The following is a 25365-nucleotide window of genomic DNA, read 5'->3' on the forward strand; positions in this document are numbered from 1 at the left end:
AGCTAAGCTAACTGTTTCCTGGCTCCAGCTTCATATTTAGCATACAGACATCAGTATGGTATGGGTGTTCTCATCTAACTCTCAACAAGAAAGCTAATATTTTCCAATATGTCAAACTGTTCCTTTAAATTCTAAATCACTGATTTGTGTGTGTGTGTGTGTGTGTGTGTGTGTGTGTGTGTGTGTGTGTGTGTGTGTGTGTGTGTGTGTGTGTGTGTGTGTGTGTGTTTCATTTGTGTGTCCCTGGCTGTGGGGTTTAAGCATGCAGCTCTGTGCGACTGTGATAGAGCACATTGCAGGTCTTCCAGTTTCCAGGCTTTCTCAGTGGCTACATGCACACCCAAGCATGAAAGCTAAAACAAGCAGATAGCTGACGCTCAGTGTGAAATCACTCACAGTGGGAGAAATCCTGCAGGTTTAAGACTCATGAGCCATTTTTGTATTCGTTTGGAACAGTTAAACATATAAAGCAAAGATTCTTGGCATGTGACCGCAGGAGTTTCTCACCCATAGTGTTCATAAGGCCTGCTTTTTAGTTTGTTCACAGTGGAGGCAGAAAAATAACTCTTCATGGGTAACATCAGGACAGGCCAGCAAAAATACAAAATAGATCTTAAGCTTTGGTTCACCAGCAGTCTAAAATATCTGGTTTGGTGATGATTGTGCATCCAGGCATGAGTGTGCATCCAGCTCTTTGTGTGTTTTTCTGGATTTATCTATAGCATGCCTCATCTGTGACTCAGCAGCGCCACCACTGAATCCCAAAACAAGGGTGTAGATTGTTTTGAGTCCCCACAACCGGCTGTTGTCTGTTTTCAGTCGGCATTGCCATGATTAAAGGAGTTATAATAACACATCATAATCCGTTTTTGTCCGTCCAGTCCCTGTGATCTCAACATATGCAGGAGTTTTTTTGAGGGGGTGGGGACATATTCTGCTTCAGCTGGCGATGAAAAAGATTGATACATGTACTGAGAAAAACAGGGATAGGCTTCAGAGTTATGAAAAAAAAAAAAGAAGATGGATTCTTTCACAAACTGATTTAGCTTGTTTGAGGCTCATGGCCAAGGGAGCTGTATTGTAAACAAACAATTAAAGCAGGGTGTTTTTCTGGATTCTTTCACTCAGACAGAGCCTTCTGCAGAAAAGCCAATTCAGAGACTATTATAGTAAAAGCTTCCAGTCAAGATATTGTGGAAAAAAAACACTGGTATAAACAATTGTGTGTTTTTAATGTTAGGTATTTTAATCTAGTTGTATTTCATACACTAAGACCAGATTGTGTTGTAATTAATGATTTATACTCCTAATACACATACAAAAGTTCTGTTTTTAAAAGCTTTTTACGAAAGCTCACAATATGTTTTCAGCTCATACTTAACTAATTAGACAATTATTCATGAAAAGACTTGTCTGAGCAAGATGACAAATACACAATGTGATGTGGAGAGAGAACATATTGCTGGTGCTAATTGCGCAACATCTCACAACTGCTTAATTTACTCTCTAAAACCATGAGCTTTCATTCCAGTTCCACTTGTGCATGGCACAGATGTCACCAGTGGTGATTGTGTGTAGCTGTTGGGACCCAACCATTTAAGCACAATGCGTTTCCACATCTGGTGTGTGTTTTGTGAGTTTAGAGCTGGTGCAAAGCAGCAGAGGCCGAGCAGTTGCCCAGTTGTGGTTGGTTTTAATGAGTTGGCTGCTGAAATTTTACTGCTGTTGTTGTTGTTGTTGTTGACATGGGTTTAAGATTATTTATTATTTTATCTTAAAATATTCAGAAATTACTTGAATTTTTGGCATTTTTTACTTTGATAAAAAACTTATTCTACTCCTTTCTTCCTTTGTGTTGCTGACAAGATAATGTGCAGTTTTACACCATACAGTTGGTCATGCTTTGAATGAATGCCATCACACATAGAAATATATTTTGACATTTGTTCCCTCTTTCCATAGCATTCCTTGGCAATCTTTTGTGTTTGTTTTTTATAGCTTTATAGGTTATACAAAATGCAATTTAAAATCCCCTCCCACAAGTAACCCTAACCTATTGCACCATTACAAATTTACAATACAACCATTATTTACGACCACTATGTTTTAACACACGAACTAACAAACTTAATTAACTGGAAATTTCCCTTCGTCCCAGTGGATATTGTTATTATTCAATTTTCTTTATCAATCTAAAAGTAACACTTAAAAAGTCCCCTCCATTTGACTTCTTTTGTAGATGTGTTTGGGAAAAATCACTGGTCAATCAAAATGGGCACCGGCAGGCTCTTTACCCATAAGGACAGGCTAGCGAGACAGCTGGTGTCATACCCACTTGTCCACAAGCTGAGACGAGGTATGTACAAATCGCACAAGCACTCTGGTATTATCAGAAGGGGAAGTGATTCACCAGAATTAAATGACTGAGTATGCAGCTTATGGGAAATACACTACCACATCCTGTGAATAATAATATTTTCCGTTTCTGATGTGTGATTCTTTATTTGCAATATAGACATGGTTGCCCAAATTGAAGAAAACGCATTCGCCCCACTGCCTCTCTAGCTGATGAGTGAATACTTCTCCTACTCTGACTGTGTGGTGTCAGACATCTATTAGGGTTTCAGCTATTTGCCCAATTTTCTACTTCATGGCTCATTTCTTCATTTCAAAGCTACCTGATTTCCAGTGCTCACAGACTCTGTGACAGACTGCCTGATCAAGGTCTCAAGAGGTCAAGATTCATACTGGTTTTTGTGTAGAAAATCAGTGCAGACAAAAGGGTGAAGTGACAGTGACCCCAAGAGCAATACTCAGTGTACTTCACTTACCTAAATTAACTTGATTGTACTGCAAAAACACCCTGTTGCATGCCCCTGGAGAGCAGTCCCTGCTGTCTGCTGTGAAATTTTATTTGATCTAAAAGTGATGGAAATCCTCTTTTCCCTTAAACTTAAATTCAGGAATCCTGCAGCACTATGGCCTTTGAGTTTTTAAGCTGGTGATGCTCCACTACTCCTCATGCGGTTGCTTTGCATGCTCCAACTGCCTTACTTGATTTTATGCACTTTGCTTGGGTTCATTCAGCCTCATTGACTGCCACTTTAAATTTTGAGACATCAAATGACTCAGCCGGGGGCCTTTAGATAAAGTTACTTTGCCAAGTGTGAAATCTACTGATGGTAGTTTGAAAGTGACAGTTCAAAGTGCGTTATTTTTGACATACATTTTGAATGCACTGGTGGCTAAATACAGAACCGATCAATCGCTTGATTCAAATTTGTTCAGTACTTCAAAGTTTGACAGCTATGAATGCTATGGGTTGTCATATGGTATCTCTGTCATCTACAGCGCTAATTTACCCTTTGACTTTAAAAAAAAAGATTCACTCCTATTTCCTCTTTTCTTAAGATACCCTCCAGACATGTATTAAGACCTATTTACAAATAATCTGCTTGGAACAATAATCTCTGTAAAAAAGTTACATTTCTACCTCATTAAAAATTCCAGAATCTATGAATATGCAAAAGTTTTAATTTCTGAAGTTTTCCTGCTGGACACAAGATGTCTCCTACTTCACTGTGGTCTATTCTCAGTGTATGTGCACTGGTGGCTTCAAGTTTCTACATCACACTTGTATAAGTTGCATACTGGACCAGGGTTGACTTCCAAACTATTTGTGATGTCACAAATCTTTCTTGTAGGCCCCCACCCCTCAATGAGCCCAGAGAAACTTTCCACTTGCAGCAGATAGATGTGAACAAATCCTTCTAGTGTCAAACTCAATTCAACTGCAGAAATGAGAAGAAAAACATGTTTTCTGAGTGGAGGAGAACTTTAACAGGAGTATTGGAAATGGTTAAGTTTCTTGTTCAGCGAAGTTTGTATTTTATTTTTGACTTCTGGGCATATGGCTGCACAGCCACCAGAGTCAACACTGCTTTGCTGCGTCATCAGTTCAGTGGTACGTCCCTGTCGTACAGTATACACGGTGGCAACCACTGGTGTCCACAAATGACATGCTGACAGTCATCCTGAAGTCTCCCAACCCCTGCACATCTGTATGCATGTGTGTATGATCTTACAGCCCTGCTATTCCATTTGACTAACCAAAATTTTAGGGGAGCATTAAGTCCACAAATTAGTCTCCCCACCAGGTTTTGGCATTTGGACACCTGCAATAACATATCGGGCATGGCCTTTATATTTATATCACAAAGTTGTCTGACCATTGTTTATTCTCGAGTTACTGAGGGGTGATGTGGAGCAGGGCGTAGTGGGTGGAGACCCTGACCCTTAGCTTAACTCCCTTCTGTAATTAGGTATGGGTCAAACTACTGGTCTTAATGGAGGGCTACTCCCCGACTCCAAATCAAAGGGTTGGGTGACCACACACACACATTTCACAGACAAACACACACAGAAAAGCATGTGTGTAACCCATACACACTGACTTTGTTTGTATGTGCTCTCAAATATGGCACAAATGTTTAGTAAGGACTGTAACCATAGACATGTGTCTAAGTTTAATTGGGTATGTGTGACACAGCTGGGTCTGACAGAAGTTATGTAATTTTTTGACTGCAGTGCAGACTGTCATGGGATCTCTATCTATCTATCTGCCCAGACTCTTTCACACTTTTTCCTTTCCCCATTCTGTCAGTGTTTAATTCAAAAAGTATGCACTATATTCCTATAACAAAGTCAGCAGTGACTCGAAGCAAGCACACACCTTTCATTCTAAAATTATCGTCTGTGGTAGATACAGAAAATACAGCAGGATGTGGTTAAGGATGAGAAAGTTTTGTCTTCCCAGTCTGTATAACCTGTAATCTGGTTTCACATACTCGTAGAACATTCCAGAGCAACTGCTCTGTAACCTTCCATCTTTGCTCTGAGTCGTGTCCCACCGCAATGCGAAGGCCCCTTAACTTCAACACTGTGCCTATATCCTCTTGGCCGTATTCTCAGCAGCCATTCCTGTGCGGTTCCCGCTCCCACCTCGGCCTATTCTGGGATGTGTTCTTTCCTAAGCTCTACTTAGCTAGGTCGCCAATTTCACAAAGCAAATGAAATGGTCTATGCTCTAAATACATGTTTATGAAATTCCCAAACTTACTGTAGCATTCCTGAAGCGAGCCAACACCAAAGGGAAAATTCCAGAGCCTGAAGGACTTGTTCTGGAATGATTTGGTCAAAGCTTGAGTTATTTCCTGTACAAATGTCGATATCTCTACATTACAGTTTACTTTGGTGAAATAAACTTTGTCAGGAAATATAACTGACCTTTTTTCAGTATGATAAAATGAAGTGTCTAGACCAATGCTATGTTTTCTCCATGTCCCTTGTTAGATTTATTTTGGCATCTCATTTTCTCTGCCTGGTTCCAGACTTCTGAATCGCTTTCCACATCTCTGATTTTTTTCAGTAATTCAAATATTTCTGTTGTTGTGCTCAGTGACGCCTGTTATCTCCAGTTGGAAGGTTGTAGGCAGGATTAACAATGGTACTGTCATCTTCCTGTGCCAGAGACAGAATATGGCGACAGAAAAATTCTAAGAAAGTAGCGACAAGGATGTATGAGTCAGATGCAACTGTACAGGTTGTTGTAAGTCTACTTTCTGAATTAATAACAAAGAAAATCAAAAATTTTCACTGGAGAAAACAATCAACTCAGCTAATGAGGTGACTAATTGATGTAAGTGGTAATTTGCTTTAACAAGTTCCTAGACGGGAGCAGCGGGAAGCCTTGGTTTTGTTTTCTTGTTTAAGTTTAATTGGATGCTTCCACTTATGTAAATACATAGTTAGTGTGCACATATTAAGAATACAGATGTTTGATAGTGCTTTGCTGTGGTGTGAGTAGAGTCTTAGCTTGTGGGAAATTTGTCAGATTTCACAATAACCAGATTCCCAATAATTAGATCCTGTTGATTTTTGATTCATGCAGAAAATAACATCCATGGCAATTATCAGCTTCACAGAGCTCCACATTTTGTTTTGGCATATAAATCACATTTCAGCTTGAAAATGTACAGTATTAGCTTTTAACTTTTATTTCTTGCATATGTTGTTCAGATAATCATAAAACGTGTTGATTTGTGGAGGCGTCTTGTTCTGCAGATCATAAGCTTTTAACTGCTGCACAGTTTGCCTTAATTTAGTGAAGACAACTCCTTTGAAAATCTATTGTGGGAATGGAATTAACATCCACATATAAAATGTTGTAATTTCTAAATGGAACAGATTGTATATGGCAATACCACAGTCTGCTTCACATATACTTTAACAGTTCTGGATGTTTTTCTTATTTATTTTCTTTTGTTTTTTAGACTTCTCTGGATAAATTATAGACTGTTTTCTATTCACTGATAAAAACTTAAAAGCATTCCCGATTTGTGTTTGTCCATCTTTCAGTATCGATTAGATAATTGTACTAAGGAATGGTTGTGCAGCTGCTCTTAGCCAGAGGTGAGTCCATGGATCTTGTGACACAGTAATCCAATTAACCATTTAGCTACATGCCTATGCATACCCACACTCCAGTTAGTTTCTCCTTCAATCACTCACACGCACACACACGCCGTCTCCTACCTAACCATTTCTTCCCTTGACCATTCATGACCCATGTATTATTAGTACCTACATACATACGTGACAAATTAAAGGAGAAAGTGTTTTATTAAGGTGTTGGGCCACCACAAGCAGCCAGAATAGCTTCAGTTCTCCTTGTTTACAAGTCTTTTGAACTCTCTTAGAGAGACTGAACACAGTCTTCCAAAAGATATTCCCTCCTTTTGTTGTTGGATGAAGGTGGAAAGCACTGTCCTATCCGACATGTTGATCCAAAATCTCGCATAGGTGCATCCGCATTGTTCACAGATGAATCTTAAGTGAAGTCCTTTTGTTGGTTAAAAACATTTTGTGTATGCTGGAGATGGATAAAAGCTGTCTTAATCCTTTTTCCAGATCCACAATGACACACCTCTCCATTAGCTGTTCTGCTTTCAAACATGTTTTAAGAAAAAGTTTGACATTTTGGAAAATAAAACACAAATTCACTTTCACTTTTGCCAAGAATTCCACGATAAGATTGATATCACTGTCATGACGGTATGCTAAATATGAAGCTACTGCAAGCAGCTGGCTAATTTTGCTTAGCACGAAAAAAAAAAACCCAGCAGAAAACAGCTAGTCTGGCTCTGTCTAAAGGTAAAGGTTTCTCGTTTGTTTAATCATTAGGGTTTTTTTTTACATAAACTAATAGATCTGTATAAAAAAAGTATAAAAACAACAAATCACTATTTTTTTATATCTGTTGACTGGACCACAGCATAAGGGTAGGGTGCAAAGGGAAGTCATAGATTAGTAATAAATCAAGTAAACAACAAAAATGCAGCCACAATTTTTGTTATGAATTGTTGGGGCTGTTGCTTGTTTTGGAATTAAAACATTTCTTAATCAAGCCAAAGAGTAACATCCTTGCTGACCTCTAACAGTGCATCAGAGTACAATGGGGTCGATGAGTACAGTGCACCGTACAGTGGCTTTTTAAGTTCATATTCCTCTCTGTGGGTGGTGGGGGCGGAGGGCAGCTGTCAGCTTTTACGAGCCTCGTGCCCTGGAAAAAATTAGTTCCAATCTCCTTTCCAAAAAAACGCTAATGAGAAGCACACACGGGTGGTGGGGAGGGGTTGGAGGTCGTGGGGGGTGGTTGTCCATGATGGATGACAGAGAAAGGAACGGAGATGTTGGCCTCTCTGCATCCTCGCCCCACCATGACCTCAAATGCCTCTGAGAAGAGCTGAAAACACACGCCTCCCTCAGCATTCCTCAGGAAAACTGTGTGAAGTCATGAAAGAGAGACAATAGACAGATACAGAGATTCTAAAAAACACCTGAGGGGGAGAGTAGTGCAGGTGTGTCAGTATTTATACATCCAGCTCCTGATGAATTTATGAGCCACAAGACACCCACAGCAGGTTCTATATACTAACTTTGGTCTGTCTCTCTCTCTCTGTCTGTCTGTATGTGTGTGTGTGTGTGTGTGTGTGTGTGTGTGTGTGTGTGTGTGTGTGTGTGTGTGTGTGTGTGTGTGTGTGTGATATTGCAACAGAGCCAAACTGAGGCAGATTGGATCTCAGTGGAAGACTAATTACTCAAAGCTTACACACCACTATCTTATAAGTATAAACAGTACTTACAAAGTCATACAATACACTTCCAGCACAAGCATATACAGTAATAACATCTCTAAGTGTGTGCCAAGTGGGAAACTTTGGCTGGTTGTAAAACAGTGTGTGTGCTCACACATCATTTCTTGCTATTTTCATCTGTGTGTTGGATCACATTTCTGAGACACAAGGAGATATTGTTCTCTTGTGTAATATTCCCTCTCTTTATAGCCTAATTCCCCCCACACACTCCAATTTGTCTTTCTCCCTTTCTCCTGCATGGGCGAACCACCTGAATGTTGTAAATGTGATGAGAAGTGATGCGTCTCTGTGTGTCTGGATGAGGAAACAGTCAAAGAAAAGGCCGCTGTCTGAAGCCAGGGCCTGGATTTGGCGAGTGGGCTGAAACGCATGGCACAGACCATCAGTGTGGGGTAGCCTTGAATGAGCTCCATTGTTCTCTCATAAAACAGTTTCACAGTGTTTGATATACTGTATAAAGAGGTTGTAACTCTTCATGACATCCTCAGAATTAATGCAGAAGAGCTACACTGTTTTCTCTGGGTGACTGTCGCAGAGAGTGAGAGAGATGAGGGTGAACGTTTTGAAGGGAAATACCAAGTGTTGTTTTTGAAACTGTATATAGGGTGTGGCAGAGGGAAAAATATGGAATGGAAGTGTCGTTAAATGAATCAGATCAATGTGGAAACAATAAAAAAATATTAAAAACAATGATGCCTTTATACCAACAGAAGCCTATCAAGAGTCAGGTTAGAAATATCTACTCAAAACCACATGTAACATACAAGATGATAGATTATTGACAAGGAGAAGAACAAGTGAACATATCAGTCAAAGCCAAAAAAATGACAGCATCTTGCTCACAGGTTCACTGTCAATGGGAAAACCATGGGTCTTTGTTTTGCCAGAAACTTCCGTTATTAATAAGCAAAAAAAGCAAAGCTGCCTTTAAGTTTCCCAGTATTGTTAAATGATAAAAATGGGAATGTGGGAAAGTTTATGAGCCTCCAGTTTCCTGTTTTTTAATATCTAAGACATGATCTTCTTTTCATGAGCCAAGAAAAACATCCCTTCTTTAGCTTTGTGACAATACATGTGTACACTGTTTTTTTCATGCTTTATGTGTCTTAAGAAGTAGACTTTTCTCAACCTATAAATAGGCACATCAGCCTTCAGTTTATCTGAATGGCCACGTTTGGAGGGACATGATTTTCTTTGGAGTGGGTACATTTTTGAGGAATTGCTTTTACATTCCTGGCTTTTTGAAGCAGGGCACGGTGTTACATAATCCTCTCTTTGGGGTTCTCAAACTGGCAATACACGGTTAAAATACCTGCTTCTGAAAGTAGCTGTTTTCGATGCCCATTGATTTATTTTATTTCTGTTGGACTCCTCTGGTCTATATGAATGGTCCTTTGGTTGTATCTGCGTATGTCAGAATACTAACACGTGTGCTTTCTTGTCTTTGCAGGGGAATCCACATATCTGGATGACCACGGACCCCCTGCTCCAAGGGTAAGTCTCTCTCTCCATCTCGCTATGTCATTTCACTCCTTCTCCTCTTTCATCCCACTTTCCCCCTTTTTGACCTCTCTGTCTCTGATGTGTCTCTGATGTACTGCCCTTGCGTCTCCATGCCAGTTCAGTCCAGTCAGGATAAGGGTTAGGTCTGTGTGAAGGAGCTGCGTGCAAACTCACGATAAATACCAACTAGACCTGGCTTCAGTGCTACAGTAAATGCTCTGAACACACTCTCTCACACACACATACAGCGTTGACACAGGGGCCTTGTATTCATCCAGCTGCATGTCTGCATGACTATCTCTCCTCTGTGCTCCCTCCTTCTCTCCCTGCCAACTTCTTTCTTCCCCTAGTCTGCCCCTTGTTCATTATCTCCTTCTTTAATCAATCACCACCTCATTTTCACCTCATTCCCTGCTTATTTAATCCCCTTCTTCATCATTTTTGACCTCTTTTTGTGTTTGTTTTTTTCCGGTTAGCGTAGCATTTAAGAAGTAGCTAAGCCGAGACTTCATCAAGTTTGGTTACAGGTTTGTCTGTGGCTGATGTGAGCAGCTGTTGAGTTGGATCACATCTGGGCTTTGTTTGTGAGTTATGTGTTTACTTTGAAAAGCCGTTTCGGGCCACTCAGCCAAACCAGGCAACCACAGTGTTTCATACCGATAACAGTGAAGTGTTATTTATATGAAACAAACTGTGGTTGACCGGAACACTGTGGTGAAGTTGTTGGAATTTGCTTGATACCAGTTTTGTTTTTCAGGGAAAATCATTATCTGAAATCTTACTTACATTAGGCTTAACATTCCAGTTTACTTTATGCATACTGTAGCTTGCAAACATTTTATGGAATTAAGTCCAATAAATCCAACAGTTTCCATCATTTCCGACTGGAGAGCTGGGAGTTTAACAGCTTGACTGAATGATTCGGAATATTTACATTATTATACAAACACAGAAGCTCTGGAATTCATTTGACACAGAAAAGTGTGGAGGGGAAAAGCTCCAAGAAGAAGAGTGGACTTATGAAGATGAATTTACTTCCAAGTTTTTCTTAGCCTTTGAATAAAATGTTCATTTTTAATTGTTGTTAAGTGATTACAGCATGACACTATATGTCAAAACCAGACATTAATGAAGAATCGCACTCTGAGTTGATAAAGATATTGATGGTCGATTATGCTCATCTTTAGTTACACTCATGTTACGGCCATCAACTGGTCGCAACTATGGACCTTTTTGTCTTTTTTGTCTGGTTTTGCCTCTCAGGCTACATACAGTACTGGCTGCCTTGTCCTGACAATGGTGGAGCTTGTTGGGGCTCTAGACCGCCAAACAGGAAGAGCTGCAGGAACTATTTGTGGGTGAAAGAGTAACTGCCTTCTCCTATATAACTGAATCTTTATTTTTAATTACAAAAGACCCCAGATAAAAATGATTTTATGATAATGCGATTTTATGATAATAATCAATGAAACTAAATGTGATCTGAAGTTGGGATAATGAACAACTAATACAGCAATTTACATACAGTCTTCATTTTAAAATGGGATGCTATTATTGTGGAAACATGATAACCAATTTAATCATCATGTATTATTTGCTTGATTTATATAAATATAATGAAAAAAATTGCCTTCACATAGTCACAATTTTTGTTGGTCTTTTTTTTGTTGTTGAAGACCCCCAGTTTCATTGTGAAACCAAGCCTACTCCCTTGTTAATCAATAACCATTTTACACTAAGATAAAACTGAAATCAACTTAATCCTTTTTTCTGAAGCCCCTCCAAGTTCCTAAAGTTTGAAATCGATAAACTATCGTTTCTCTCCCTCCTTTCACTCTGGCTCTATAACTTGATAGTAGCTTTGCAGCCTCTGTAGACACAGACAAGGGCTGACTATGATTATACACTAGCTGCTAACTTTGACTGATTCCATATCTGTCGTCATCTCATCTCCCAGACAGACGATGCTAATGTCATGTCAGTGGCAAGCACTACATCAACCGCATCTCTCATTATCCCTTTGTCGACGTTCTGCTGTAGCTGAGATTGATCTTCTATCTTCGGCAGAGGTCAGACGCATTACGGCATGTGCACGCAGAAGGCTGAGGGTTCTGGTAAATGTAGGGAGAGATTAGAAATCGAGTTGAAAGCTTGACGTAAATGAGAACGTATGAAAAAACCGCACAGCTCTTAGAATAGAGTTATGAGTCTTTATGTGTATAGAATCATGACAAGAATGTCCCCTCTACATTTTTACACATGTAAAACGTGTAAAATGTGTTTCTTTATTTCACATTTTTTTCCTAATTGCACCAAATGATACATCATAGTGTCACTCTATATACTTTTGTTCATCCACTACAATTCTTAGTTGATGTTGTGGGCTAATATTTTCCATATTCAATGAAACTGGAAGACTAAACAGAACACATAAATATTCTAATGCACAAATAAATGTCTGTGCAGGCCTGAAAGGTTATTGGTTATACAACAAAAGCAATTCAATCTTCCTTTGTCACACACATTAAGTTCCTGCATTCAAGTGTAAAACATTAGTGGTAGTGCTGAGGAAATGCAGAGTTTCCCATTTCCTCTCAGCTATTGAAAATAAATTCATCTTAATTCACATAAACATACTTGGATGGAAGCTCCGCTGCCACAGCTACTTTAAGCAGTGAGACTCCCTCTTTCCCTCCTTCTGCGGGTGGGAGTGGAGATGAATGGATAGATCATTAATAACAGGAAGTGCTGTAGATCTCTACAGTGCCCTGACTGAAACTCTAACATGCTGTTCTCCACTCAGCATGGGATAAGCAGTTGACTGTAGAAAGCAATGAACCCAGAGCAGGGCTTGCTGAAACCAGTGAAGTGCAGGTTAGCGGTAGCGTACTGGTGTGGGTTTCCAGGAATTGCAGCAGGAAGATGGATGAGTGTGTGCGCAGTGGTCCTGATATGTGGCAAACCAGGACATGTTTTCCAACTTGCTGTTATATAATTGAAGGTGGAAGCCAGCAGAATTATGTTCAATCTCTGTAGAATTGGGTGGTCAGGCCATGAGACAGAGACGGTAATTTATGTATGTTTTTTTGAGCCGATGTCTCAAAACAGCATGAAGTGTTTGGAGGTTTTGGTGCAAGTGTGTGGGCAGGGTGCGAGAAAAGAAAAGGACACTCAGAATGTAAGAGGAGAGAAAGTGGAAGACAGAGCGTGAGAGAGAGGAAAGGTGCAGGACTACTCATCTCCTCAAAGTCTGCTTGATATTGGCTCGCCAGCATCAGAGCTGTAAATACCACAACAACAGCCTGACACTCGGGGAGTAGGATCGGTCAGATCAAACATGGTGGAAAACAGCCCTGTTACTTAATGTTTTTTTTTACACTGTGGATCGACTATTGACTTACTGGCAGACACTGCGAACATTTCTCACAGCGTGCATCAGAAACCTAAGCTCTACGGAGCGGGAACAACAATAGCACAAACTGAAAGGTTGCCCTTTCAGTGCTTTCAGAGCCGGCGGGAGATTTTGACTTTTGATGGCATCTCTGATGTTATTCTTGTGTTAAAAAACACCAGGCTGTTCGAGGCCTGACACAGTCATTTGTCATCATATCAGCAGGGAACAGTGTCCTGCAAAACACTGCATGTATTTCATCCGCCTCATTATTGTGATAAGCCGAGAAGTCTGTAGTTACTTGGCAAACACTGAGGAATGTTGGACTGCTGTCCAAGAGAACCATCTCCTGTTTGCTGAAAATAATTTTCCCAGTGAAATTTCTGCCGTTGACCTTCATTTTTCTGTTTATTTTTTGACACTAGCAACCTCTGATCTATAAAAGTTAACATGAAACTTAAAAAAATATATATATATCTCATGTGTAGGATTGCTTTACCGTAAGTGATGACAGCGTTCAAGCAAGTGACGCAAGCTGAAGCATGTCTGTCAACAAACTTGCATAAGCTTGTATAAGCACAGATTTCACCTGAGAATGGTTTTTCCAGTACACCCTCCTTCATCCCAGGGCCAATGTACCCACGCATCTTAATTCTATATTGTGTCAAACTGGGTCAATCTCTAATGGTGTCCGGTAAAATGCTCTGATTCTGGGAAAAACAAACAGTAAGTGGGATCGATACAGTCATCTCATCTCTTTCTTTCTCTCTCTCTCCTTGACTCTTTACCGCTCCGTCCTGTTGTTACTTGGATCTGGAACTTAGAGAGGCTCTTACTGTTTTTACTGAGCCTGTGCTTGGGTGGGACTGCTGCTTTTGGAGGAGACAAGACAAAATCCGCAAGTGTGTGTGTGGCCACGCTGTGCTCTGTGGTGTGGAAACTACCGTCTGCCGCACCAGAGCTAAAAAGCAGAGAGATTAACTGAAGATGAATAATAATTTTGTGTCACAGTGGAGAGAGAAACCAGCTGGCGAGGGCTCATATTCATCTGGTAACAGTCCATCAGTCGGTCATTCAGCCGGCTATAAAACTAGCCAATTTGTTTATAACTAACCACCCCATGAACTAGTTACTTCAGTCAATCTGACTTGCTTCCAAATATACAGTTTGTCCGATATCCAGATATCTCTCTCTCTGGGAAAAGCACAATCATCATTCCAGACTGGGAATGCCGACAAGAATTTATCACTACCGCATTTTCCTCCCATCTGATATACAGGAAGGCTTTATTTGAAGTGATGAGGGAGATGGTTTTCGAGGCAACACAGAACTGATCCTTCTTTGTTTTTTGTGGTAGATCTCTATCACTTTTAAAAGAAATCTTCCAGATGTCTTTTAAGTGACCTGTCTTCCTCTCTTCCCATTCTTCCCTTTATTCCTTTAACTGGCCCCCATTTTCTGTCACTCTCATTCTCACTGGTATATTCACTTGGATAGCCTTCATTCGTAAGGGGCCACTTGTGTAAACCATGTAGGCCCTTAGGGATAATTGCCAAATTAGTGCATTCTTGCTGCCCTTGTGCTAAAATGAGGCTCATGTTCAATACACGTCAGCCTCAACTTCCTCCTTCACGCAAGCAAAATTTTACTGTAAAAAACCTGCACTTTATTTGGGCCTCTGAATCATGTTCTGAACTACTTGGTGAGTCATGAGGTGTGTACGTGCACATGCTGTGGCTTGTGTGTGTGTGTGTGTGTGTGTGTGTGTGTGTGTGTGTGTGTGTGTGTGTGTGTGTGTGTGTGTGTGTGTGTGTTTGTCACTAAAAAGTAGCGACAGTATCACTTTGCAGAGAAGTCAGCAGAATCTCTCTCTGACTCAGTGAGTTCAGTGGAGGAATAAGCATATGAGGAGAGAAAACGAAAGCATACATGCCTGAACTGCATGGTCTTTGTGTGTGTGTGTGTGTGTGTGTGTGTGTGTGTGTGTGTGTGTGTGTGTGTGTGTGTGTGTGTGTGTGTGTGTGTGTCGTAGCTGAAAGGGAATATGTTGTAGGGTCAATTGAGTCCAGCCCCAGGGAGAGTTGATGTGAGAAACAGAGTTCAAAGGTTGGAAAAAAAGAATCAAGAGAATCCAGCTAGAGTTTGATGTATTTCCTTTGTTTTTGCCCTTGTTTTCTCCTCTTTATATCGCTTTTCACACTTTGTGTCCTTTTCTATATATCAATGTAATTCTGTGTGTGTGTGGGTGTGTGTGTGTGTGTTCGCAGGTGCTCCCGTTCCCCAGCCAGGTGGTTTATAATCGTGTGGGGAAGTGCGGCAGCCGGACGGTGGTCATCTTACTCAGGTTACTGGCTGAGAAACACCAGTTCAACCTGGTCTCCTCAGACATTCACAATAAAACACGCCTCACAAAACATGAACAGGTAAGAGAAACACGGTGATGATGCAGTAAGGGATGGATTTAAAGATTCAATGAAGGTGAAGGGTGAGCATCTGGGAGTTGGATAGGAGATTTACCTTAATTGCTCAGTGACACATTTATAGTAAAAGTTAGGTAATGGAAAATGCAAATGGATTATTTGACACTTTTTATTGCAAATAGTTTCACGTTCAGTTTCAGGATTACAACCAGTACAGTCAGCCTTTTTGACATTTCCATAGGTTATTTAATACAATCAAAAGCAAAAAATCAAAAAAATATCTATCTGGGGAAGTGACAGCAGACACAGGAAAACTTAAAATTAGGTGTAATTCTTATAGTTGACTAAACAGTCTCACCACATGGTCCATTTATTAGCTGTTTAGTAGCAGGAGCTCTGAATCATATCACAGGATCTTCATGAGATCATGGAGTTTGTCAAAATGATAGAGAAATATATGTTCAATTTCCTTTTTTATATCTCTACATTTTTATATTCTTGTACTTTGTCATTTTAAATGATCCTGCTAACAACTGGGAAAGGAAACATTACTGAATTTAACCTATTTTATTATTGTGTGGACCCCTGTGGTTTTCCTTTGTCAATTCAGAAGCCACGACTTTATGCATTCATACGCATCCATTCTTATGTGTGCATTCATTCAGCCAGGCATGAAACACTTCATGTTCAGCAAATTCAAAGCGGCTGTGCTGCTATTTTCTAAATTTTAAAGAAACAAACAGCACCTCCAGAACACAGTAGGTATCACTTACTGTGTTTGGGATTAAAAACTGGATTTGTATTTTGTACTTATCTGTGTGGTCACAGTGAACATAACAGCAGCAGGAGCTCATTCACTGTTTGTCCCTTTATTCAGTTTAAGAACAACGCTGAAGAATGGGGAATCTCCTTTTATTATTTCCTGAAATATCTCGAGGACATGAGTGTTGACTTTACAGAGGAAAAACTGCTTTCGTTTACTAAACCACAGCTCTTTGAGACACTAAGAAGTGCTGGCCGGTGCCAGTGGCAATGCCAATGCAAACTACTAATGTGCATAAAGCATATCTAAATGGCACATATTTGTTTGTGATTAAACACAAATAATTTTTCTCCTATGACTTTTTCCACTAACCCCTGAAATGTTTTATTTTCATAACATAAACAAATAAATATTGTAAATAAAAGATTTTCCAATTACATAATGATTGGATTTACTGGGCACTGTGTATTTTGATGTGAACATGACTCCAAACTTTAGTTCCAAAACAAGCCCCAGTTTTTGGCAGGATAGCTTACCTGGCCATGACCAGATGATTTGAGTTCAGGCTCCTGTGAGTGCAGCTAACTGGTGTACTGAAGAATTACCGTCAATCCAGTGCTGAAGTATAATATGTGTACCTGTACTTAAATACTTGGGTAAATGTACTGAGTTACTTTACACGACTGAAATGACCACCAAGCTTCAGTGAAGCTGTAACTGACCCTTACTTTTAGCTTTCCCTGAAGGAGGCACGAACATTTGCAGACTAAAATAAATCAAGAAAAAAGGAATCAAGATCCCTCATACTCAGTGACAGGCAGTGACATGTCCCGCTAGTGCAATGACTCCTTTAGTCATCTGGGTGAAAGGGTGACTTCACTGTGTGTTAGTGTGGGAGTATTGCAGCGATGACTCACATCCCTTCATGACGTTATTGACAGCATCCTTTAGGAATAAGCTACTGCTGACCACTGTTGAATGGTCAGCAGATGTTAAATATATGTAACCATTACTGACCGATTTGATGTAAATGTTAAGCCAATATTGAAACAGCTACTTGTTTATCCATTCATCAAACCCTGAAACACTGGCTGCACACACAGTGGCAGAACACCATTAGACTCATTAATTCTCTGGACATAAAACATCTCTGTGAATGCAACCAAGCAATGCTCTTCAGAAAGAGTGTGTGCATTCCAGTGTCTGTGCAAGGGGGGTCTGTTTAAGAGTGTGTGTCTGTGCTTGTGTTTGTGTGTGATTCTGAATAGTGCGTCTCCATCTTTGTGTGTTTTATTTGCATGTGTACTTTTGCGTGTGTTGACTTATGCAGATCCAGACGCGCGTCGCCTAAGTTTAGAGATGCTGGTCTCATCAGTTGTGGTTCTGGCTTGAGACTGCTGCTTTTGGACCGTTTTCCAGCTGGCTCCCCCAGTAGTCTGCTAATGGATTTTGCCCAGGGTTGATGCCTCATGCGTGGGTTGCCAAAAAGTGAAGGTGCCTTATTCGACTGGAACTTTGCAGAGCTTCTGCAGACTTGAGGCATATAGTGACCCATCTGTCCCCTTCAGCATAGGGGGAACAGGCTCAGTGGGAGAGAGAGGTTTAAGATATTTCCTGGAAACACACAGGAAAAAAAATTCTTCCTTAAAAACCTCCAGAAACAGAAAGACAGCATCTTTATTGTGAGCGTGCCTGCATTCATGTGGGATCCTATTTCCTTCCTCTTACCAAAAACATTAACCAGCAAACAGATGAGCCACAGCCACGAACCTTATGTATCTGCATCACATAGCCACAGATACGCAAACACTAAAAAGTGTCTGGCCCCAGTACAAGCACAGATTGTAAATAGTTATTCCTTAGTAGCATCTCACTAGCTACACTCAGCAACAGTTTGCCATTGCTCACTTACAGAGAATTGGATTGGAAATTTGTGGCTGCTAAAACTTTGATTTCAAGCCATCAGTCTTTTTTAGTAAATGTGCCTTTTTTTTAATCAAGGATATTTATTTTGAAGTAAAGCTCTCACTTCCTGTGTACTGTATAATGACTCTTTAAGCAGATACACACACTATGTATGGATAATTGCTATTATATCTAGACTGATGTTTTTGGAGTACTTTTCTATGATGTCTGACCTCCATATTGGTCTCCACCACAGGTGTTCATTATTAAGGCTTCTTTAATTTTTGAATGTAGATACATAGAGACAACTTGGATTTAGTTGAATGCAGGGCAGCCGTCCTAGCTCTCTGTGGTTTTTGGCTCTTCTCCGTTTCCCCTGATGAGCCCTGTGTGGACGCCATGGGGGCTCAGGAAGGAGGGGGGCGGGGGTCGTGGGGTTGCAGGTATGCCTGGAATCTCAGACTGTCCTCCACTTTCCCTCTGTCTCCCTGCAGCTCTCTCGGGTAAATGAGAGGGGGTCTGGCCAGACAGACCAGAGGGGTGGGTCAGAAAACACACACACACACACACACACACACACACACACACACACACACACACACACACACACACACACACACACACACATAAACTCACCAAATGTGCCAAATGTGTTCAAGCTCTGCACATTAACCTGAGTGTGGGGGAGGGGACGTCAGGGGTTAGCTCTGGGCTAATTGGTCTGGACTAAGAGTCAAGGGGGGCAGTTAAACTTTTTTTAAAATGTAGAATTGCATGGAATGATAGACACAGAGCATGCAGGAGGAAACCCAGAGTGGTGTACTAAATTCTACAGTGCTAATAAAATGTAAAATTCAAAACGTGAATTTTACATTTTATAGCAGGAGAGATTCACAGAAAGTGGAAGCCGAGTGAGTGGAAATGTACTGAGTTTATAGAGGAGAGGGAGGGTGTGATGCCCAAATCTGACTGGGGCCTCAGATCAACTGCCTTGTGTACATAAACAAGTATACATATCACCGTTGCTATTCAAATAGTCCTTCTATGACGTAACAGGTGCCTATACATAGTTAAGAGCAGGACATTCAAACAGGTCCTTTTTTGCTTTCTATTAGAAAGGGGTTTTTATATAAAACGTGATTCAGTCTGTTAAGACAGAACGCTTTCATGGATCATCAGTATTTTGAAGATGCCCTATGAAGCATTCATATTTTATTTATTTTTTATCATCTGAGCCTCACAGGGTCTTTCAAACTGAAAATAAGAAAAAAGAAAGATTTTGTCTAATTGGCGGTCTTATCTGGGGGTAAAAATTCCCCACCTTGCATCAAATGCCAAAAACGTGGAGTTAGTTGATGACTGAAAGTATTACAGAACATATTTGTTCATTGACATCATCCTGTTTGACTGTACAGTTTAAAATATAATATAGTTCTAAATGTATCATATAGCCTGACAATATCATTGTTCATTTGGCTATTGATAGGGTTAGGGATTACATAACATTAAGGTGTAGGTCGCTGTCTCTATTACAATGTCTGATAATGCAACATCACCTATTATGGCACGTATTCTTTTGTCTATCACCATGGTGGAGACTTCCCCTTGACCCCCTCCCATTGCAGTTATTGATTGCCTCACTCTTCATGTCCAACCACTTCTTCTTGATTTCAGCTACAGTACGACCCTTAGGTGACACAGTGTTAACAGCACTCGTTATTTTTTCTGACTCCTTAGCTTTAGCAGGTCCTTTACTCCCACTGCTGACGCTGTTAAATATGATAGACTTTCCTTTGTTGATGTCTAAGAGCAGGACTAAAGTTCTTCTTACTCTTCTATACCCCTTTTCATAAAGGAACTTACTCACACATGGGGCAGGCCGTTCAGCCTTATACGGTATTATTGGGGCGTTAGTTTTAATTTTCTGTGATTTACACAGAAATCTGAAGTTAAACATTTATCTATATATTACATGGCACACTCGTACGAGTCCACCATGTGGAAAAAAAAGTAAGAGCAGTTTAAGATAAGAATATCTAAAGGTTCTTACATGAGGCCCAATGATTATTCTGCATATATAGAATGTCATTTGATGTGCAGCACTGTGGAAGAGCTTTTTACTCATCACTGTCGCCCTGACTGTAAGGATGGCAATTTTAGTCAGTCCACCACTTTGGTACTGACTGAAATACTTAAATTAATTACAATTGGACTGATTGCCATACATGTTTTTTTTTTTTTTTTTTTTTAGATATTAACCCTTCAAGATGAATTGTAGCTTTGGTGATCCTCTGACTTTTCATTTAGTGCTATCATCTGGTTCTAATTTGTCATTTTTTTCTGATTTTGTGTCCAGTGCTAATTAGCAAATGTTTGCATGCTAGCATGTTAAACTAAGATGGTACCTGCTACATTATACCTGCTAAACATCAGCATATTAACATTGTCACTGTGAGCATGTTAGGATACTGATGTTAGAATTTAGCTCAAAGCGCTACTGTGCAGTTCAGCCTCAGAAACTAAGCAGAAGCTGAACTGGTTTTAGGCTGAAGAACCCATTTCTGGGTTTTTCCTACACACAGTTTTCATTCAAGATCTTCGAGCGCGGCAACTTCTGGAACAACAGGGTTATTTGAGAGCTATTATAATTTTCCAATCACAGCTGCTGTTGAAGCCTCTTCGTCCACGTGTATACCTCCAGTTTTGTTTTGTCCTTGGCCTGTGTGTTACTGTCTGGATAGCAGAGGGACTCATTCGATTCCCCATGTGCAGTGTTCAGCTGTGGTTCATTATTCACTTGTGCTCACCTCTTTAAACTTCCCCTTGTCAACTAATGAAGTAGAAGATTCTTTTTACTTTTCCTTGTGCTTGTATAGCCCGGCCTTTAAAGTTTTCCCGTCACCCGCCTTACCTCTCGCCAAACATCTTACATTTTGTATCTCCATATTCACTTTAAACCATGTTCATGTTTTGTAACTCAACAACAACAAGGGGGAAAAACAAGTTACAGTATGTTCAGTAAATTATAATAAATCTTGAATCTTACACTCCAACACCACCCATACATGTACTTGCCAAGGTGATGACTAGCCAGCCATGACTTTGGATCATTATTATGTGTTTTTATTATTTTGAAATTAGATATAGTATATGCTCCAGTGGTGCAGAGACATAACTTGTATAGTCACTAATTTCTTACATGCGTGACTGGGATAACTGGATCTCACATACAGAATTATTTCAGTATGGAGCCATTTATGTGAGGAATGACTAAGAATTAAGTTTCAGTTGCATGGCCTTCAGTCAAAGAGCTCATGCAAGGGATCTGCACTGTATATGGCACTACTATGATAGTTTGTTTTGGCTACTGTGAGCCTCTCTCCATGCAAACCTAGAAAGCCTTTGGGATGTTTTTTAATCTTTCATAGCGGTGGAGGAATAAGAAACTCGGAATAGTTGCTTTAAAAATGTTAGCTTATGACTGAGGAGAAACTAGATCTATGGTGATGGATATTGTTAGATGAAGAAAAGAATGATGTTACTTTGTTTTGCTGTGCAGTCAAGGCGAAGGTTAAAACGGTGGTGAGGTCAGTCTGTAGTGGAAGATTCTGCAAATCAAATCAAGGTGCATAAATACACAGCCAAAGTGCATTTTATAAATGGTTATGTGTTCAAACATTAAATCATTTGGAATGGGAATTTTTGGTTTTATTTGACAGTACATGAAGCATTTAGTTTATTAGGAAGCCTTTAGCAATGCAAGGTGCACCCGGTCTCTGTTTTAAGTCTCTGTGCAGTGTCAGGAGCTTGCATATGCTTTTGGTTATCGTCTATTAACGTAATAATTGCTTGATTTCTACCATGACGTTATGCACTGGCACTGGATTAGATCTCCACTCGTCTCAGATGATTTCCCATATTTATGGAAGATACTGTGTTTAACACTCAAAATTATGTGAGACACATTAAATTGACTGTGTGTGGTTTTTTTTTTTCCAGGTGGATCTCATGAAGAACATCAGTAATATCCCTCAGCCATTCCTCTATACACGGCATGTTCACTTCCTCAACTTTACCAGGTACAGTAGTGCACAAATGTACAATGATGTTGAACCACAGCATTTGGAAATACAATAAAAACAGTTTGTTGCTCCAGAGTTGCAGTTCTAATAAAATAGGTCTTAACTTCCTTTTTTATTTGTCTTTGTAAGGTTCAGGATAGAGCAGCCCGTCTATATCAATATAATCCGGGACCCCATCAACCGGTTCCTCTCCAACTACTTCTTCCGTCGCTTTGGTGACTGGAGGGGTGAGCAGAACCACCTCATCCGCACTCCAGGGATGAAGGACGATGAGAGATACCTGGTGAGTCCTTAGATTTTAGACAACAGATGTGTGTCTGATATTGAGGATTCATGTCTCACTCAAAACCCTGCTATACAATGTACATTTGTGTAACAAAGTCATGAAATGCAGATTGTCTGGATGTCGTTGCTTTCAGCTTTGCACTGAGCCTAATGGTGTCTTGACATTTTTAATGGTCTGGGAATTTAAACTTGCCATAAGTTTCTATTGATATCCATCTGTTAACTGCTTAATACATAAATGTAAATGTAAGCTGCACCACATTTCATTGAGGAGAACTACTTTTGTGTCTTTGCTCTAGTCTCACATAGTGCAGTCATCCGTACTGTAGGGTCTGTTGGTTAATTAGCTTTAGTTTTGTGGCCAAAGCTTTGCACCTGCCTTGGAGAATACTAGCAGTAATAGAAAGTGAAGAGAAAGACACAGTTGAGCTCTTGATTATGCAACAGTCCTTTAAAGTAATGACAAATACAGTAAATGTATAGTGTTTGCACTATACATAGTGTATAGTACATGTATACATAGTACATATACAACATTCACATACATTTTTGTACTTGTGATTTTTAACAAATCTGATTTTGTTTTTCATATTTCATAATAAATAATAATAAAAACAATTATATAATACAATACATAGCTCCTATATTTAAACTGGCGTCAGAGAGTACCACATTTGGCTGCCATAATGCCCTGATGCCTAATTTTAGAATTTATAACTGTGTTATTTAAAGAATCAAACAAATATTGAAGCTTTTAGTCGTCTTCCCCTCTATCTGCCTTTCATCTCAATCCCAGTGCCCACAACCATTTACTCTCATATGGACATTAATTTAATCAATGCCACGGATGTTTATGGTTTGAAATACTAATGCGTTTGCAGTATTTGACAGAGCTGCACTGTTATTTTATGAGTCACTGGCTTGCCAATAACAGTGCTTTAAATCTGTATCAGTTTTGGTTCCACGCCAGCTGGTTTCATATCCTGAAGCTCAGTTGAGACATGAACTGAAATGTCATATACTAATTTCTTATTCTGGTATGACCTTGAAATACTAATTATAGAGGCTTTTTAGCTAAGAAGTGTGTACACAGAAACAGTAATGACACTGATGTTATATAATACACTGATAATCTTCTGCAAAACATAAGGTAACAAGAAAATAATCCTACTGACATTAATTTTTTATCACTAGTGATTTATGCATCCATTGATTCTTTCTTTCATTAAATAAATGTTACATAGCATATCTGTCAGCCAGATGGTTGTTTTCTTGTGTTTGAGATCTGTTTGTTGTTATCTTGAGACATTAACTTCCTAAATGTTAAAACATAAGCAACAGAGCATTTCTTCAACATAGAAAATATATTAAAACCACATACTTTTCTCTTTGAAGATGTTCGACACGTGGTGGTGCCAGAGGGATGGAAGGAAAATTGAAAGGCCACTGCAGACTGATGCTAACCCAATATTTAAATCTGATTATGACTCCAATTAGAGACTTGATTTAGTATAACCACATCAGGAACTCTGCATCCTACATCTGCCTTAGAGAGGTGTTTACCCCGTAGCACCATACTAAAGGCAATGCATGTCATACTTTACAGTGCAGTACATGCCATTTGGAGCCTTACTTTAATTTTCAAGTTGCCACTTTTTGATCTCTGTGTGAGTTTTACACTGTGGAGGAGCTACTTGAATTCATGGCATACACTATAGTACAGTTAGCAGTGAAGTTATGGGTCTGATGTGAGGTTGGAACTCCCCATAAGGAAGATAAACAACTACTTTTGGGATCAGGGGAGTGGGTTGGCAAAAACAACATATTTTGGCCATAAAAGTAGGTGGAAACAATGATTATATCAATTCTTGTTCAAGATTTTATGGCAAATCAATATCCAGGCACAAACACAGGTACACTGCTAGTTATTCCTCCATACTGTCAGAGACCCTGAGAGCTCACAAGGCCATACTGAAAGGCTAACAGGAGGAGTGAATGTCATTCTGCCTTGAGTCTGACTGGGTGTAATTAAGTATTGCACTGCTTTCCCTGGAGTTTTGGACCATGTGAGTTGAGTTATTAAAGTATGCAGACCACGGGGGCCCCTTGCTACAGTGTAAGGGGAGGTGGAGGCTGTGTTGCTGTAGACTGGCTTACCTGGTTGTGTATGTGCATGTCCGTGTGTGCCTGTGTATGTGTATTTACACTTATGAGAACCAAGAGTCCTTAGCAGGGTTTAAAACTGACCAAAACTTTCCAAAGGGATGACATTTTGTTGGTGCCCACTTCTTTGGAGCTACTTATTAGAATACAGTATGTGATGTTTTGCCTTGAGTCGCTGAAGTGTATTCTTAGTATTGACCTCTTCCCCATTTCTTTGTATTCAACTTGACTCACTCTCTGGAAATGTATAGAAGTGAGATTTTGAGGGATACTCCCTGCATATATATAATTGTATTTGCATAGAGCAAGCAGTATTTTCTGTTCTTGTTTCGCTTTGCTATGCTTTCTTTTCTTACGGCTTTACATTGCTGTTGTTGGTTGTCCTTTTTACTGACTGTGCTCGTTAGCAACAACAACCTACCTTACCAATTCAGCAAAAACATCTCACGGTTTTGTGCTTAATCATATCTATATATGCTGCAAGCATATGCCACACTAGCATCTGTATAATGCTGAAGACTGCAGCTATACACACCACAAAATGTGCTGAACCTCACTGAAAATCCAATTACAGGCCCAGGTAGGAATTTAGGAATCAACAGAGTCACAGACAGACACAGGCTGATGTGTAATAGCT

General features: G+C 39.9%; 1 protein-coding gene across 2 annotated transcripts in view; it reads left to right on the top strand.

The window, feature by feature from the left end:
- The window catches only part of usta (uronyl 2-sulfotransferase a), a 53261-nt gene that overhangs the window by 21269 nt on the left and 6627 nt on the right, over window positions 1-25365 (top strand). The window contains exons 2-6 of one of the 2 annotated variants that reach the window (XM_051408039.1): window positions 2240-2356; window positions 9667-9710; window positions 15378-15533; window positions 22198-22277; window positions 22410-22563. In XM_051408039.1, the coding sequence (XP_051263999.1) occupies window positions 2240-2356; window positions 9667-9710; window positions 15378-15533; window positions 22198-22277; window positions 22410-22563 (551 nt within the window). The remainder of the gene's footprint in view (window positions 1-2239; window positions 2357-9666; window positions 9711-15377; window positions 15534-22197; window positions 22278-22409; window positions 22564-25365) is intronic. The other variant, XM_051408040.1, reaches the window with a different exon arrangement.

This window comes from Dicentrarchus labrax, unplaced genomic scaffold (assembly GCF_905237075.1).
Source record: "Dicentrarchus labrax unplaced genomic scaffold, dlabrax2021, whole genome shotgun sequence".
Taxonomy (NCBI): domain Eukaryota; kingdom Metazoa; phylum Chordata; class Actinopteri; family Moronidae; genus Dicentrarchus; species Dicentrarchus labrax.